The 18,401-nt window shown below is 45.6% G+C and overlaps 1 protein-coding gene across 1 annotated transcript in view; it reads left to right on the top strand.

The window, feature by feature from the left end:
* Positions 1 to 18,401, top strand: part of EFNB2 (ephrin B2) — a 43,042-nt gene that overhangs the window by 24,373 nt on the left and 268 nt on the right. The window contains exons 4-6 of the mRNA XM_077753968.1: positions 16,237 to 16,329; positions 17,082 to 17,195; positions 18,229 to 18,401. The exon at positions 18,229 to 18,401 is cut by the window's right edge and continues 268 nt beyond it. Coding sequence (XP_077610094.1) covers positions 16,237 to 16,329; positions 17,082 to 17,195; positions 18,229 to 18,401 — 380 coding nt within the window. The remainder of the gene's footprint in view (positions 1 to 16,236; positions 16,330 to 17,081; positions 17,196 to 18,228) is intronic.

Genomic DNA, 18,401 nt, shown 5'->3' with positions numbered 1-18,401 from the left:
GATGGCACCCTTTCCGCATGGGACTCCCAGATTCAATGGTTAGGGGTTCCAGGCCAACCACGATTAGAAGAGTAAGACAATAACTTGGGTTTGTTCAATGAATTACTTTTTTTTTTCTATCTGCAAGGTAAAGTGACACACTGCTTCAGGAAACATACTGTGTATCCTTTGGGCCATATCTGAACTACCCTTCCCTCCCTGAAGCTGTGAAGTCCAGGGATGCACACACCCAAGCACATGCCCCCTAGGGGCAGATTGCAAGTATTGCAGCTTGGCCCAAAGGAGGGTTATTCCAGGTCCAGAATTTGGTCAGAGTGCAGTCTGGGTGACTGAGGCCATTGGTTACATCACTCAAGCAGTGAGATAGTTTTTTCTTCGTTTCTTTGGTTTAAAGCTATGCTCGGGGCTGCACTGCCCTGTCTGCTCACATACCACGGCTTTCGTCCATCAGGGAATTCAGAACTGCTGTCCACTGGATGCACCTCCCTTGTCTTCTTAATCCCATTGAAACTGGGTTCCTCAACCCACCAGCCGCTCCTTAGTGTGCAAAGTTGGTAACTCCCTGGATACGTACTTAGTACTCAACAGTAGGCTAGTTTTTACCGCATTCATTATTAAGATGAAGATGGTCATAGTCATCTCATTATCTTGTCCTTTGCTGCAAACCTGAAGCACGAGAGACTAAAAACCTATTTTTAAGCCAGCGTGACACCAAGAGACTAGCTTAGCAAGAGTAAGTACCACAAAGGAGGGAAAGGGGAAAAGTATAGACTTAAAAGAATAATTATCATAAAATGAAATAAAAGTATTCCGATGGAAGAAACAAGCAGATGGGGTGGTAAAGTATACAAAATAATAGAGAAATCTTTGAAAACATAAAATAGTTATTAGGTAACATAAATGGCGCTGCTGGAAGCCTAGCCATTTACGTGTTTATATATTTATTTTAAAGCCTTTTTCACGGGGCACCCGGGTGGCTCAGTCAGTTAGGCATCCAACTTCAGCTCAGGTCATGATCTTGCAGTTTGTGAGTTCGAGTCCCGCGTCGGGCTCTGTGCTGACAGCATGGAGCCTGGTTGGGATTCTCTCTCTCTCTCTCTCTCTCACTAATAAATAAGCTTTCAGAATTAAAAAAAATATATTTTAAAGACTGTTTGCCGAGGGCAGTAATGTTTTAGTGCAGGGAACTGAAACTGACCCCAGGTGGATTCACACAGGAGGCTGGTGCCCAGGGAGGCGGGAGAGAGCAGGTGCAATGCCCAAGAGGGGGCGCCGCCGAGCACCCACTGCTCCTGTGTGGTTCAGTGTCACTAGAGCTGTGTGTGCAAGCCCAAGTCCACGAGCTGGCTCTCCCACGGACACAAGCCAGCTCCCCCAGATCCTGCCCCCTGATTTTCATTGATGTCGTAGAGAGGGCTTGTACATTTTGTGTCTCTGCCCTTGGTGCACGTGGGGTTTCAGCACACGTGGTGGGATCTGGCCTTCACTGAGGTTCCACGCGGGAATGCAGACACTGCATGCTTGCTGTCGGCACCTCCGTGGTAACGGGGTGAGCAGTGAGTAACCACATGGCATCGATACATGGCAGTTGTGCACTCAGAAGCGCAGTTTAATTTACGATTATAATATTAATCCATACAGCCATGGTGTCTCTTACTGTCTTTCTTTTGGTAAGAACTCAGTCTTAGCTTCAGTAGCAGGCAGTTTGCAGGACTCGCCTCAGAGTTCAGGTTTACTGTACAAAACCATGTGGTAGCCTGGGATAAAAGAATCTTTCCTAAGATAGAGTTAAGGGTTTCGAGTGGGAAACCACGAGAGGCTGTGTGAGCGCTGTCCCTGGGAGGCTGTGCAGGGCTGGGAGGCTGACCTGGGGGACCCCTGGAAGATACTCCAGGTACCTGGGAAGAGCCAGAAACTTCTTTTTCATCCTAGCCCCACAGCAGAGGCCACCGATAGACCGCTTGCCCAGGAAAGAAGGGGAGAGACAAGAAGAACACATTTAAAAATAGTTTTAAAAAGTTAAGAATGTCAAGATTTTTAGAAGTCACATATTTCCACATCAAACGATCACTCACACACACCCAGGAGCCCCACTCGACTTAAAATAGTACTCTTCAAGATCGCGGGATGGTACTCAGCTTTGCAAATGTATTTTTAACACCTGAGATCGTCAGTTCACTTTGAGGCAGTCGATAACGTTGGTGTGGAGGGTGCTGTGATACGTACAGTGTGTCTTCGGCTCCAAACCTTATTGTCTAAGCACCTTCGTAACTAAGAGTATTAGTGTTAACACCATCATCATCGTGTGCGGTTCCTTTAGGGGAAGGAAACAGGAACGGAATGGTTTGGAGTGAGCTACCCCAGAGGGGAGCGGTCCAAATTGCCCATGGGGTCCTGAGGTGTTGGGTAATTCCCTAGATAAAACCGATTCCAGGAGCAATGGGCCAGAGATCTGGGTTCTGGTCCTGCTGCCTGTGCTTAAGGAGAAAGCTTAAGGAAAAATTTCTTTGAATTTTGATTTATTTTCTAGAAAGTTCTTTTATTGTCATTGTCTGTGGCCCGTGATGGAGGTCTGCAGTTCCAAACCATCGTATAGTGGGATATACACATCCAGTGTAGGCTCTTCTGTTCATGTATCTTTTCTCCAACGGAAATGGACGGGATCTGCTATGAATTCTTTAAAGACATTTAATTTGATTTACGGTGTTAACCAGATATAGAATATAGTCACCATGCTTTGGAGTTTTAGAAGTAAATATTAATCCTTAATTGGAAGTGTATTTTTAAACCTACCAAGTACCCACTAAGTTCCCTTAGGAAATGACATGAGAAAATGATACGCTTCCTCATTAGTTCTTCTCATAGATGATTATTTGCTTTGACATGTGGCAAAATGATATATGTGGGTTTTCTAAATGTTTAGAATTGACTTTTTCAAGTGACCTATTTCAGTAATTAGCCTTGGGCCTAATTTGTATCAAAAAATCTCCTAATCTTAAATGAGTCAAAGGGGGATGTGATTGCCACTTGGTCTGAAAAAGCCCCCAATTCTTTATTGCATTCAGATTCTTTTTTTTTTTTTTTTTTTACTTTTTTTTAATGTTTTATTCCATTTTTGAGAGAGAGGGGGAGACACAGAATCCAAAGCAGGTTCCAGGCTCTGAGCTGTCTGCACAGAGCCCGACGTGGGGCTTGAACCCACAAACTTAGGGATCATGACCTGAGCCTAAGTCGGACGCTAAACCGACTGAGCCTCCCGCGCGCCCCAGTTACATTCCGATTCTCAATTTTCTTAAAAGCATAGTACACATTATTTTGTAGGACCTATTTTTATTTTGCCTTTAAAATTTATGAAATAACTGTGTTCTCAATTGTGCATTTTTGGGGGAAGTTCTACCTTGGTAAACAGTCCATCTAATGTAGGAGGAAAGCCTTCCTGACTGTGTTCCCAGCCTTCATCCATATTTGTGTCATCGGCTTTTCTTGTAGATGCTCTCTGTGCCCGATTTTCAGCTTCTCCTTAGAGCTGATGACCCAGAGCCGAATGAGTCAGCAGTTTGGGCGTGTTGGCCCGTGGCCACGTCCGACTTTAGGAGGGCTGCGCAGGTCGGCTGTCCAGCCTCAGCACAGGGCCTTGCAGATTCCCTACAAAGAGGTTTTTCATCACACCACCAAAACCATGTGAGTCCAAGATGGATGGCCGGCGAGTGCCATTGCGGCCACACAGCAGAGCTGTGTGACAAAGAGGACCACGTGTGCAAGTCCCCCCCGCCCCAGTTTAGCCTTATGTAACATTTACGATATTTAACTTCAGATCCAGAGCCAAAACTTGGACTTGGGGGCTAGTGCGGAAGTCATCATTTCCAACGACGGCTTGACTAACGGCTGTTCTGCGGTGTCCACCTGCCTCACTCACAGCGGTCCCTCCCAAAGCTGCCTCTCCTGTTCTTTGCCTCAGGAAGGCCTCCCTTGAGGAGTGGGCCAGTCTTCATGAGTCACTGTTTCCTAGGCCATTGGTTCAGTTCTCTAAAGCAATTTTTTTTTAAAAATCAGAGCATATAAAATCGGAAGGTGGGGCGCCTCAGTGGCTCAGTCGGTTAAGCGTCCGACTTCAGCTCAGATCATGATCTCACAGTTCGTGGGTTCGAGCCCCATGTCGGGCTCTGTGCTGACAGCTCAGAGCCTGGAGCCTGCTTTGGATTCTGTGTCTCTTTCTCTCTCTCTCAGAAATAAATGAAAAAACAAAAACAAAAATCGGAAGGCTCCACAGTCAGCTTTGCTTGCTGTTTTTTTAGGCATAAACTTCACTTCTGAGCACAATTGCAAAATAAATCCAAATGCTTGCATACAAACACAACAAAACACTATCCTTGAAGAATCAAAGCAGAGGAATAGCAAATTCCATTTCCTGCACTTCTTACATTTATGTTTATTTACTTATATTTGTCTTCCTTTGGAGATTGTTTTCCCTTTGGGTTTTCCGTGCACTTATTTCAGGGAGTAAGTAGTAGGTCCGGCAGCTGGCGCTCAGATTCACTAACCTTTCCCCAGCACAAGAGTTGTGCGAACTTCCGAATGTCCTTTTACATGTAGATTTCTTTTCAGATCTATAAGAATGTGCGGCCTGTGTAAAATGATTATGGGTTTTCTTTCAGGAATTCATATGATAAATGTAGCAAAAGCTACACTTCCATCAGGTTTAGTGACATGACAATATCAGCCTGTCACTCATACCCCTGACTTTGGGGTGAGGAGTTATCTTTATACCTAGTGTATAAGTGTATAATTGCTGAATTCCAGCATTTAAACACATGTTTATTTCTAAGCTACCACTGTCATCTTTGTCACAGAATGTCCATCAGACCCTTGGGTGTCTGTAGGATTATCTGCACATGCCACGCAGAGTGACAGATCAGCGTGGTGGGTGCGTGTCTGGGGTCAGGCAGACCTGGGTTCTTGCATGCCCTTTGGCAGGTAATTTCACCAGCCTCTGCCCTGACCTCTTCCCCTGTGCACCGCGGAGACCTCCGCAGGGTCTCAGGAGATGAAATGCTCGATCTGTGTAAAGTGCTCCTTTCCAAGGTTGGCCCCCGGCAGATAGAGCCACTGGGTCCCCTCGGAGCAGAGTGCATGAGGCCGGAGACCAAGGGCGAAGCGATGCTTTCCTGCAAGCTAGCGGGCGGGGAAGAGGTGCTCGCAAAGTGTAATTTATTTGCAAGCCATCCATAAAATGAAACTCCAGAGAGTTTACAAGTTTCAGTTATGCCGCATAACTTAATTATAAGATCTCTTCTCGTCTTCTTCTTGGAGTGTTATAAAAGTTCTTTTGTCCTTGGGCTTCCTTTACAAAGAAACATGCATTTATGTATCTTTTTGTTGGTGGAATTGCCCGAGCTTGTCAGCAGATCTTCTGTAAGACCCAGAAGAGATGGGGAGGGGGGAGGGGCACTCTGTCCGTGCAATCATTGCTCCGCTTGCATTTCACCAATCTTGCCGGGCCGTTTCTCAGTCCCCTCGCTCCGCACACAGGAAACACTGTATTTTTATTGATAATTTCGGCAACATTCTAGCGTGGTACAAATATCCTCCTGGAGAAAAGTGTGTCAGGGCTGCCTTGTGACTGAGACGGGCTGGGAAAGAACATTTTATTAGTCTGATAATTAGAACTGTTGTTTCTATTATTTTTAACATCATGTGAAATCCTCTTCTGACTGTGCTGAAGGCTTTTCTAGAATGTATCAGTGAGACCCCTTGTTGGAGTGTAAGCATATGAGTAAAGCTTACATTCTTTGCGCCTGGGGAATAAAGTCTCAGCTTCTGCTTAACTGGAGATTGTGCTGAGAAGCGCTGGGCTCACGGGCCTGATGGAGTCCTGGCCGTTGGGATATTTGTCCCAGTGGGTCCCCCAGGGTGTAGAGAACGAGGCTGTCGTGGAATGGGGCTCCGTTCATATCCAGTGGTGTCAACTTATCTCATTTAAAGCTAGACAGAGAGAGTCCTGTGAATACTATGCCTTATCCCCAAAAACCACTAAGGAAAGAAAAGCCAACCAATTCTTAAAGCAATGGGAGGGTCCTGAAGGGGATGAAGGACTGGAAAACCCTCATGTGCAAAATAAGAGGAAAGCAGAGCAGACGAGAAGTGAAGATTCCTTGTAAAAAATGGAATTCTTTAGGAATCGCTCAGAATAAAACTGCCTTTACAGTTTCATAAAATGCATGTTAATATCTAGCACCTGTATTTATAGCTTTTTGAAAGTTCACTTAGCCTTATAAATAACCGCGTAATGCCGGAGACCTAATACAAGCATGAGAGAGAACGAGTTTCTTTCTTAATAGCCTTTTAAATATTCACCCCGAAGATCAAAATTTAAAGCAAACTAAAGCACTTTTAAAAATACCCAAGAGGCATAGACAGACATAAAAAAGATTTGAAAAAAAAGATCACTTGGAGAAAACTTGTGCGGTGCTTAAGAGTCACACGTTTGTCCCTCCGTTTCTGACAACCCAGGCGAGGCGTTTGATCGCGGAAAGGGAAGCGCTGTGGCCTCACATACTCTGTGTCACTTTGCAGTCCCAAAAACGTGTGGTGGAGACATCTTTATCGCCGTGAGAAAACCAGAGCTTAGAAAGTACGAGTGGTTCCTGAAGGGCATGTCGGTTCACACAGCCGTGAAATGCCGGAGTCCAGGCTCAGACCTGGCCTAGGGGGCCGTAGACCAGCGTCGTTCGTCCATGGTGGGGCTCCCAGGCCCCTCATCCAGCGAGAGAAAAGGTCGTGTGCGTACGTGTGCTATCACACGCGCAGGGAGGAGACTGTGCCTATGTGCACGCCACGTACACGGGGACAGTGTGGGGGGGGCGAACACGGCTCATTGCGGTAAGAGGAAGCTCGCACCATCCAGATACCTACTGACATCTGCGCTTGCTCAGGTGGGGGCCTGGGCCCTGTCGTACGTCCTGTCACTGGAGCTCATGTCCCTCACAGGCCCCCGGGTCGAACAGAGACCGTCCGACGAGCTTAGGAAGAGAGAAAGCGCCAGTGGAAAATGCAGCTATAAGAACAGCGTGTCCAGTCTTCCATGGGCCTCTTCCTTTGTAGATCTTTTAATCAATTCCATTTCTTTTTTTATTTTTTCAAGAAGTTTATTTATTAGAGAGCACGGGCGCATGCGCATGAGTAGGGTAGGGTCAGAGAGAGGGAGAGAGGGAATCCCAAGCAGGCTCTGCACTGTCAGTACAGAGCCCGACACGGGGCTCGATCTCATGAACCGTGAGATCATGGCCTGAGCCAAAATCAAGGGTCGTTCGCTTAACCAACTGAGCCACCCAGGCTCCCCATCAATTCCATTTCTTACTAAGACTGTGCTGCTGTGCATTTTTAAAAAGTTATCAAGTACTTCAAGCCCCTCAATGGCAAGTTGCTAAATAGTAAAACTATAAAAATGTTTAATTTCTCAAAAATACAAATAAAGACCATGAGACTTCAAATTTCCATAGTGAAGTACAAATGCTACAGTTTGGATGGAGGGAGGGAGGGAGGGACTACATTACAGGCAGAGCCTGTACTAACAGCAGTTACTAACAGTTCCACTTTGAAAATGGCTTTTTGCATCAGTAAAGTAGCCTGGTTTCATTGTTCCTGATGTTGAACCAAGAGATGAAGGTTTTCTTTTATTGAAGCAAACATGTGGAAAATTGCTCTGGATTCCTAGAGTATAGAACGTGTCTCCTGAACGGAATGAGGTTCGTGTGTAGGGCACATTCAGACAGGGCACTTTATTGGGGTTACCAGTGGTGTCTAGATGGTCAAAGCGAATAACATCACGTCCGTCTAAACCCCGGTGCCCTGGAGAGGGGCGCGTTTTCTCATCCACGGGGTTATGTCCTAAACTGTCAGCAAACGTGAATTCCGTCCCTAGCTCTGCCTCTCGCGGATGCTTTCCACACAGTGCTGCAGCCTCCCCCACCCCACCCCCGCCCCTGGGCCATTAATACCATTGCATCCGATTAGTGACAGTAGAATGAGCAAGGCGCTGGGGGATGTGCGCCCTCCCCACCGTGGACTTTTTACTCTGACCCTTTGCAATCTAGACATTTCCCTATTTCCATACAGATGTTTTAATGAGTAGGACTGTCAAAAACCCAGGAGTGGGCAGTGGATTGTGGGCTGGAAATAATTCACTCAAACACATGCTTCTCCACAGTTCAGAATGTTTTCATGAGATACTATCACAGTCTCTTGACCAGGAGGTCTCAGTTTTACAAAATCTCAATGCTTAAGTAAGGCTAATATACGCACGGGGGAATAACGTTTTATCTTTTGAACTCTTACATCATTCTTGCCGGGGCTGTTTTGTTTTTGTTTTGTTTTGCTTTGTTTTAATGTGAGTTTGGTCAGTCGATCGAAATGGTCATCTGGCCACCTATTTTTTTTAAGTTTGTTTTATTTATTTTGAGAGAAAGAGAGCGACTGAGCAGGGGAGGGGCAGAGAGGGAGAGCGAATCTAAAGCAGGCTCCACACTCTCAGCGCAGAACCTGACGTGGAGCTCAGACTCTCAGACCTCAAGATCATGACCTGAGCTGAAATCAAGAGTCAGACACTTAACCAACTGAGCCACCTAGGTGCCCCCTGGCCACTTATTTTTTAAAACATAATTCCTAGGGTGCCTGGGTGGCTCAGTCATTTGAGCATCTGACTCTTGGTTTCGGCTCAGGTCATGATTCTGCAGTTGGTGAGTTCCCCAGGCCACACGTGCAGAGCCTGCTTGAAATTCTCTCTCTCTCTCTCTCTTTCTCTCTCTCTCTCTCAGTGCCCCTCCCCTCTCAAAATAAATAAATAAGCTTTTAAACAATAAATAAAGCGCAATTCCTTTCAGTAGGCTTTGGCCCACATTGGGTTTGACTCTTGTGTGTAAATGTAATTTTACTGCTGACTCTCACATCCCCAGGATGTTCACTTTGTCTGAATTCCTGTGACAATAAGATAAATCCCCTTAAAGCACGCTAGATGAAAACTTGTTTTATGGGATGTTATTGAAATTTTTTTTACCTAATGAAAGATTCCATACATAAATCATCCTTGCGTTTAGCCATAATATCTTAGACATACAAAGGGATGTTTTCTCTCAACAGAATTCTCCACTAAAAGTCAAGGCACTTAGGTGTTGAGGCAGTATTTTTAAGAGGAAATCTACTAAATTGCCCCATAATCCGTCTCCTGTGATTAGCGGGCCTCTAGTAAAAAGAGGGCCAGGCAGTCCATTGCTAGGGCTGTTTGGTCTTTCCCAGAAAGACGTCAGTGCGCTGCTAGAGCCTGGAAGGCGTTTCTTTCATTGGCACACACCCTGTACGTGTGCTCTCGCACACGCACACACGGTCACTGCTTCTCATTTTCCGTCTGGTCGTATGTAGTCAGTGACTCTTCGGGATTTATTACCCAAGATAACTGTGGCTCCTAGCATCTTCCGTGATTGCCACTAACTCGATCTTTGTATACGGTTCTTGACGGCTGAAAGGTTTCCTGAGTTAGCTCTGATAGGATTTCTTATGTCCTAGATGTGAGGACTCTTACTTTCTACTGTTACTGTGCTCTCAATAGGTTGACCTCCCTCCATGTCCAAGCCTCATGGCATATATGAGATCTAAGATACAATAAATACACTGGCAGCTTCAGACTCAGTTTACCTACTAGTACCTTCTTATCTCACCTTGTCCCCCCCAAATTAATATAAAGTGGCAAAGAAATATAGGTCATTAGATCTGGGGAATACCCAAAGTTCACTAAACTCTTTCAAGGTTGTTAAACATTCTTAAAACCTCCTCTTATTTCTGAGCTGTCAATAGAAGATCCTATCATTGTCCATGACGAACATGTGAAGCTGAGGAAATGATACTGCCCGTTTGTATTTGATACCTGGTATCTTTCCTCCTACTGTACTGCTAGAATACAAGGCGGGAAGGTCCCAGTTGTAACTCCAGTTTTAAATTCATTTTTCCAAACCCTTCTGTCTAGCCGAGAAACTAATTAATTGTGTTGTGCAGAAGTCACTGGGGCTAAGCCAGTTATTAATTCTTAATGCATGATTTACTGCCTTAAAATTTCAAAGCCCAACCATAGTGATGTGGCTTTAATTCAAGTGATTCTTCTTTATCATCGTGGAACAATGTTTCCTCGGGGGAGAAACCCACACATCCTAACTCACTAGGAGCCTGTACAGTGTTTTAACTGCAAACTATTCCCCACATGCAAAAATCAGCTAATCAAATGCCAGTGAGAGCTATCGCATCAAGTAGAGATTCAAAAACAAAAACAGACACAACCCTTTTTGTTGATGTATATTTCACTTTGAAAATCTCTTCCTTTGTATTTTTCTTTCTTCAAATTGAGGCCATTTTAAGAAGTGTTTATTTATATAGCAAAGATAAAGCAAGTTTGGTATTATGGGATGAAATGCCATGTGCTTTGAAATCACGCTGAATTTTCCTGGACGTTCTGCCAGAGAGAAATAGCAAAGCCCTTGGAAACCGATGGTGACACATTCCTCATTTCTTACACTATAAATCCACAAAGAAAGCCACGTGAAGAGAGGTTAGAAGAAGCAAAGTTTTCTCCTTCCTTTTGGCACATGGTGCGGCTGTGTCTGTTCCAGAAGTTTTTATTAATTAAAGAAAAAGGCCTTTACTTTTGGCACTCACTGGACATTATCATCTCCATGTTTAGAATCTTTCTCCTCAGTATCTGAGAGGATGCCTGTGACACCCAAAGCTTCGAACTGCCTTGAGATCTAGAAATTAAGTCCCGTGTTCATATTAGACATTTTGAATTTGAATTGAAGTCAGGGCATTAAGTAGATAGCTCTCAGTTTCCCAGGTATTATATATTCACAGTAACTGATGACATTTTTATCAGGCTCCTTAGTTTTCAACTTACAGATCTCATTCCAGCTTTTTTTTTTTGCCCTTAGACGCTCAAAGAGTTCAGGCCCTGGTAGAAGACAGTAAGATAGTTTGTGTACCATGTTTATTTGAAGGTCATGGCTTTACTCTCCACGCTTCTCACTTGATTCTGTTGCTTTGGGTTTCTCAGATTGTCAAGTGACAGGCTTCTGGTTCTTCTGGGTCTGTGTTGAGCTTAAGGAAGAAGACCAGCGTGCAGGAAGTGTGGCCCTAAGAAGCCAGAATTCCCAGGGCCAGCACATCATGACGTGGGTGGAAGAGAATCGTACAAAGCAGATACTGATAGAGGCTTGTCATAAAGTGCTGTTTGTTTCATAATCAAATAAGAGCAAATATGTGCAGCTTTATATAAATTATAGTCTTTATTCATTTTTTTGTTTTTGTTTTTAATTTTTTTTATAGTTTATTTTTGAGAGAGAGAGAGAGAATATGAGCGGGGGAGGGTCAGAGAGAGAGTGAGACACAGAATCCGAAACAAGATCCAGGCTCTGAGCTGGCTGTCCACATAGAGCCTGACGCGGGGCTCGAACCCACGAACCGCAAGGTCATGACCTGAGCTGAAGTCGGACACTTAACCGACTGAGCCACCCAGGCACCCCCAAAGATCAGTTTCCTAATAAGAATAAAGACTATAAGGGACCTTCCCGGACTCATCCCAGGAAGCTACATTTGCACACAGTTCACATGTAGTATGAGCGTGTTTTCTCATTCTTTCCAGAAGAGCCAAGAATGTTCCTTCCTGGTGATGTTACGTATTACATTATCCTGGAGAATTTTTTTGTGCTGCTCTCATTGCCGACCTCTTTGTGAATGAGACCCACAGAATGCACCAACCCAGCAGGGACCCCTCCATCTGATTAGCACAGTGTCACCGCCTTGATCAACTGCAAATGTCCCCGAGCCAGTGCAGCGGAGCATGGAGTCCCTGGACGCAGGGCAGAAACAGTCGGATGGGGAGTGTTAAGATGCCCTCTCACTTCCTCTCTGTGGGCACAGCCTGGAAAGTGCGGCTAGAAAGCTTCTTGCTCCTTTAGTCTGTCGTGTTCACTAGTTCATCTCCTTGGATGACCAGTGCGCTGCCCCCCCCGTGAATGAGAGCTGCCTGGTAGGTCCGTGTGCAAATTCACGGGAAGCCGCACGGATGGGTAGCGCGGTTTTCAGAGCAAAGAACTTTCAGGCGGTATCGGGGGACCTGGGTGGCTCAGTCGGTTAAGCATCCGACTTTGGCTCAGGTCATGATCTCAGTTTGTGGGTTCGAGCCCCATGTCGGGGTCTGTGCTGACAGCTCAGAAGCCTGGAGCCTGTTTCAGATTCTGTGTCTCCTTCTCTCTCTGACCCTCCCCTGCTCACGCTGTCTCTCTCTCTCAGAAATAAATAAAAAACATTTAAAAAAAAAAAAGAAGAAGAACTTTTAGGCGGTGTGAACTCGGGGGACTTTTTGCTGAGCAATGATCTCCACCCACTGGAAATCAGGCCCCGGGGGAACAATCTGGTAATTTCAGTATACTTACTACATGCAATTATATCCCTGAAGCAGAAGCTTTTAAAAGCAGGCTATAAAATGCCCATGTATCTTTATTAAGCCTATTTTCTAACTGGATGGAGAAACTTTGCTAGTAATTTTTAATTTTATAAAGTCCATATTTTCTCTAGGCCAAGAAAAAAAATGTCTGAGCACTAAAAGCTTAGGTATAACAGGGTTATTTTTTCTGTCTCCAAATGATTAAATGCAACTTCATCTACTTAGGAATACCCTAATTGCGGCAGCATTAGATAATGCAGGTGGATACAAAGAAAAACTAAGTATAATGAGGTAACAGTTTATTTTTACCCTCTAAGTTAAAAATTCCTAATACATTCAGATCAACAATAGAAAAATATTGCAAGATTGCCTCCTGAAATGGAATTAGATGTTCTCCCCAAGCATTAAGGATTTCTTGTTTTCCAAAGTAAGCCACTACTACACCTTTTTTTTTTTTTTTTAAATGTTTTATTTACTTTGAGAGAAAAATAGAGACAGTATGAGCAGGGGAGGGTCAGAGAGAGAGGGAGTCACAGACTGAAGCAGGCTCCAGGCTCTGAGCTGTCAGCCCAGAGCCCGACGCGGGGCTTGAACCCACGAACCATAAGATCATGACCTGAGCCGAAGTCGGACGTTTAACCGACTGAGCCACCCAGGCGCCCTGCTACTACACCTTTTAAGGGTTCTCAGTGCCTGGGTTTTGTGGCAGAAATGAGACGATTAATCTTGAGGCTTAATTTCAGAGATTACTGCCATGAGGAGGTGCGATCAGGACAGCACACTTGTCAGTGTCCTTCAAGACAAGGGATAGGAGGGCTTCCAGAGTGAGAACCATATGCCCTCCGCTTCCTGCTGAGGAGGTAGTAGGGAAGACTGAGGTTAATTTTCATCACAGGATCAAATATAAAATAAGTGCAAGTCACTCTAACTTATTTTACACTTGTTATAAACGCTTACTTTCTGAAGCTTCCTTTGCTTGCTGACATCTTCCAACCGGGTTTTCCGTGACCGCTTAGGTCATTCCTAACTTAGGGAAGGGCAAAACTCTTGCACAGCGAACATCTTCCCTTTTTAAACAACCAGGTATTTGGGACGCTATGTTAACATTAGTAATGAATTTTGAATATCTTCTGGTCCTACCTTTGCAACTTGCAAGTTGACTCAGGGGGACGAAGCAAGAGTCTGGAGTGCACATCACAGTGTTCTTTCTGCCTCTTGGCCCACTNCAAAGCAACAATCGTCCATTTCCTTCGTGCGACTCAGGGCTTCAAGGCTCTTCTCCGCCTCCCAAGGAATAAAAAAAAAAGTTTCAACTGTTAAAGATGCAGAGCAGATTCATTCTCCTGCTACAGTTTTCTTCCTACGTCTTACAGTTCCTGGATGCTAAATTACAGATTGCAGTTTAATTTGAATACTTTGAGCTCTTTACATCTGGGGGGGATTTGGACAGCATTCAAGGCGCACCAACAGGCGCTCTGCACGGACGCACTGGTATTCAGAAAGGGCGTGACCTACAAAGTAAAATCGAAAGAAAAAAATCACCCAAACGAGGGGCACCCCTCATGGTTCCAGACAGACACAGTAGAAGCAGTGAGCAGCTTTCACCTCCGGGGACGCAGGTTTGAATTCTGTTCCACGGTGACTCTTCTTCCGCGGCTTGTCAGACCCATTCTGGGGGTCATCGTTGTTTTCTTTCAGATCCGAATCTTTGACTTACCAGCTCCTGGTTGGAACAAACAAAGTTCTACCCTCCCCCCTTTTCTGTGCACCACCCTTCAGATCGTATTTTTAACTGTCTGTTAAGCTGTTAGCCAGAAAGAGTGAGATCATTTCACTGTGCATTTGGGGGCACCTTTGCGTGTGAGTGCGTCTATGTGCCTACCACGCAGAAAACCTGGAGATTCCATTTGAATTAAGTCAACTAAACTTCTGAAGTCATTGACCTCAGCTTTCCAGGATTTTCTCCTTGAAAACAGCCTAATTTTTGAGAACGAGAAGTGAGAAAACTTTAAGGAAGTGGAGATGATAGCATTGCTCTGCACTTGCCCCCAAACAGTGCCACTGTTTTATGGCTTTGGGAGGAGAGGTTACTTAGAAATTTGGGACGCTGTCTGGAGGAGGGAAAAGAGAAAATGATTGGAGACATGGGGAAGAAAAAAACAATTTTTTCTTATTAGATTCACAGAACCATCTAAAGTTTTTAGGTATTTGTTTTATTTAACTTCTCTGCCAAACATTTTCTCAACAATCTACAAGAGAATACTATCTACTTTTTACCCCCAAAATGATTATGGTTAGTTCTGCCTGTTTTCCCGCGAGAAACGCGGTGCCAGTGTCAGCAGAGGAGTGAGGTATGATTCTTACGACTGTAAACTTTAAGGAAACACTCAGATAAGCAACAAGATATTTATACACAAGAAGCAGCCATTGTTTTTAAGGAAAGCAGTGAAAGTAAAAGTTGTAACTCAGGAACATTCTCTGCAGCGCACATATTTCTGTGTGTGCATGTAGACCTTGTTTGCCGATCGACCATTTGGAAAACAAACAGCCCCTTAAGAGAGTGCCTCTGGATGTATTTTTACCAGAAATTCTGGCCCTATTTCCGGGCTTTGAAAAGTACAGCATTAGTAGACCAGCCTTTGATAATCAGAGTAGAGAATTATTTACGGCGCAGAAACATATATGAAGCACTTCTGTGCCTTGCCCCTTGAACTTCGGAGCGATGGAAATGTCTAGCATTCTCCACCTTCTTTCTCTTCCGGAACTTGACCTGCGATTTAAATCCTCTTCCTCAGCAGAGTACCTGGCAGCCTGTCTTTTTACAGCTTTAGTCACAACGCCATTCAGAGAAACTCACCATCCTAAGGAGGCAGAACGACTGTGTGTTTAAATGCAGTAGAGCAGGGGCTGTTTTACCGACACTGGTCACACGTCCTGTCCTCCTCCTTCTTGAAGCGGGAAGGGAATCTAGCAGGGAAACCGGAGGCAACTGACTGCTAGACAGCCTCCCCTCCGACCCTGAGGTTGCCCCAGGGCCCTGCCTTGGCAGAGGGCACGTGGGGTCCCCTCTGTCGGTCAAGCTGTCGTCCGGCGTGTAGCTTGGTTGAAGAGTTTGTCTAAGGTCGGTCTTGGTACTGATACCACACTTATCATTTCTAGTCCAGGGCAAAAACGATGGAGAAGAAACTTTAGAATTTGAAGACCTGAATCCTAACATACTTCTTGATCTCACATAAGGCGGGGAAAGAAGAGGGCGTGTGGGAGTCTCCTCTCAGTGTTTACCGAACTTGGATGCTTGGCAAACGGGGAGCACCGAGCTAATTGTTCTCGAGGCAGGAAATCTGTTGTAGAGGAAGCAGGTGTTGAGCGGTGATTACGATGTTTTAAAGTTACTGTATTAACTATTTTGCTCTTTTGAGGCTGACCCCGAAATAGTAAGCTTTCTGGAAGATCCTGTCCCTTTTATGTATGGACTAGCCCCAAATCAGTTGATACTGAAGGGAGGAGAAGGCACTTAAGTAAACTTGAACGCAGATAGCACACGTGCAGTGGTGTTGACAGGATCCATTTTTCTTTATTTTCTTTATTTTTTATTTGTTGGCTTTCAGCATTCCATACTTTCCGAAAACCTGTGACTAAGAGTGAATTCTTATTTTTCAAATTGTTTTCAGACATTTCATGTTCATGTAAACTTGGCTTATTGAGTTCCTGATTTTTCTTTATTTTTTTGTTTTGTCCATTTTATTTTCGATCAGCTACATCAAATGGGTCTTTGGAGGGCCTGGATAACCAGGAGGGAGGGGTGTGCCAGACAAGAGCCATGAAGATCCTCATGAAAGTTGGACAAGGTAAAGACCATCCGCTGCTCCACGAAGTCACCATAATCTATCTGGTTGAGTCCCCAGCGAGCGTGGCACCGAGGCCGTGAACGCCCACCTTCACGCACTCGTAGCCTAGTTTTGAAAACACATCCTTCTCTGCACCTTGAGCCCCTGACAGATTCCCTCAAGTCAGTGGAACAAACTTCTTTTACTGGAGTTCCCTCCCGCGGTTAAGATCAGCCAGGTACAATGTCCATTGCCATGTGTGTGTAGATATATCTCTGTACACACTTTTTTTTCTTAATAAAAGCGAAACACCTCTTTGGTTCAAAAAAACATTAAGCGACCCAGAGTGAAAACTTAGGTTTCTTACCATTTGGCCCATTTCTGCATCTTGAGTACAGAAGACTAGCTCACTGAGCCTGTTCACACACAGATAACCTATTGTGCAGAAAGATTTATTCTTCTAATTAGAAATTGGGATCGTAGTCAGTCAACTTGCTCGTTTAAATTGAAATGTCATCTGCAATGCTCTGCCTGCCAAATGCAAGAATCCCTACGGTTTCCACAGATGGCCTCACGATCTAAACCTCTGACATAACCAGTAGCACCGTTCCGTTTTAAAAGGAAGATTCTATTCTTGTATGTCACAGCACTTTGCATAAAGAATCTCTCACGTTCATTGCTGTCTGTGCCTCTTGAGATTTACGTGCGGCAGCTCTGAGGGCTAGATCTCGTTAGGTGTCTGGGCCGTAAGTAATCATTTGTTCCTCATATAGATGCGAGTTCTGCTGGGTCCACCAGGCACAATGATCCGACACGACGCCCAGAGCTAGAAGCCGGTACAAATGGAAGAAGTTCAACGACAAGTCCCTTCGTCAAACCAAATCCAGGTACGGCGGCTTGCGCGTGTCCGAGCGCGAGAGGCAGACCAGCGTCCAAGCACCTGGACGCCAGGGGAACAGACTGACTGCTAGTTCCCCAAGTCCATGTTCTTTGCTCCCAGGTGCTTGTTATTAATTGCTCCATCAGAACAAAATCACGCATTCCCACAAAGGTCTCCCACTGAGGAGAGTAGAATTCAGCAGATGGGAGTGCCAGTTAGCACCAGTCATCGTTCAGACCGAAGTTCTTTTTATTGGTGACACTTAATCGCGCCTGTTGCAACAGCAGCGTAGAGCCGACGTTAATGTAGATATAATTAACGTCCTAATCCCTCACCTAATTGCGTCTAATCCACAAAGAGCCTGATGGAGCCTGTTCTGCATTGTAGGTGGTGACATCTTAAAAACTTGCATCATGCCGTGTGCTTCAGGTGGTTACGGCTGACATTTTTGGTTCAGCCTAAAATAAAATAGCCATCGCTTCCCTGCCCGAAGTTTAGGATTCCAGATAAAGCTGCCCGCCACTGAAGTTCATTCTCACAACGGCCCTTGAGCGAGAGCTCCGCACTTGTTTCCGTGCTCAGGACATTTTTATGTGGTTGCTGCTGGGCCGAGTGAGCGGTATTTCGTGAGGGGCTGGGCGCGGGGTGCGGCCGCCTTCTGCCGCTGTCCCCTCTTTGCAGACATTGCGGAGGGGAGGTGTTCCTAGCTTTCGGGGACAAGATGTGTCAAATTCTTACCATGAACCGGTAAATGGATAATCGGATAATCGAATGGTGCCAGGCAGCTCCTTAGTGCTTCTCAGTGGGCTTGGCAGCCGGTCTGTGAGAGTTTCTGCCGCCTTCCCAATGTATTTTAGGTGTAAATCACATAATACAAACGAGTTACTAGTGGCACGTGTTCCCGGGGCGCGATGGCCCCCTCGGCGCACAGCAGGCCGGGCTGGGCCGCAGGAAGCAGGCAGCGAGAGAGGCCCAGGGGCCGGNGGTGGTCGAGCGGGGACAGCAGTAACCGGGCCGCCCTCCCCCCTCCCGCCTCCCAGGTCCCAGCACGGACGGCAGCAGCGCCGGGCACTCGGGGAACAACATCCTCGGTTCCGAAGTGGCCTTATTCGCCGGGATCGCGTCCGGGTGCATCATCTTCATCGTCATCATCGTCACGCTGGTGGTGCTGCTGCTCAAGTACCGGCGGCGGCAGCGCAAGCACTCGCCGCAG

This window comes from Crocuta crocuta, unplaced genomic scaffold (genome assembly GCF_008692635.1).
Source record: "Crocuta crocuta isolate KB4526 unplaced genomic scaffold, BGI_CrCroc_1.0 scaffold31, whole genome shotgun sequence".
Lineage (NCBI taxonomy): Eukaryota > Metazoa > Chordata > Mammalia > Carnivora > Hyaenidae > Crocuta > Crocuta crocuta.
Note: the sequence above shows the minus strand (reverse complement) of the source record. Positions and strands in the feature narration are given on the sequence as shown.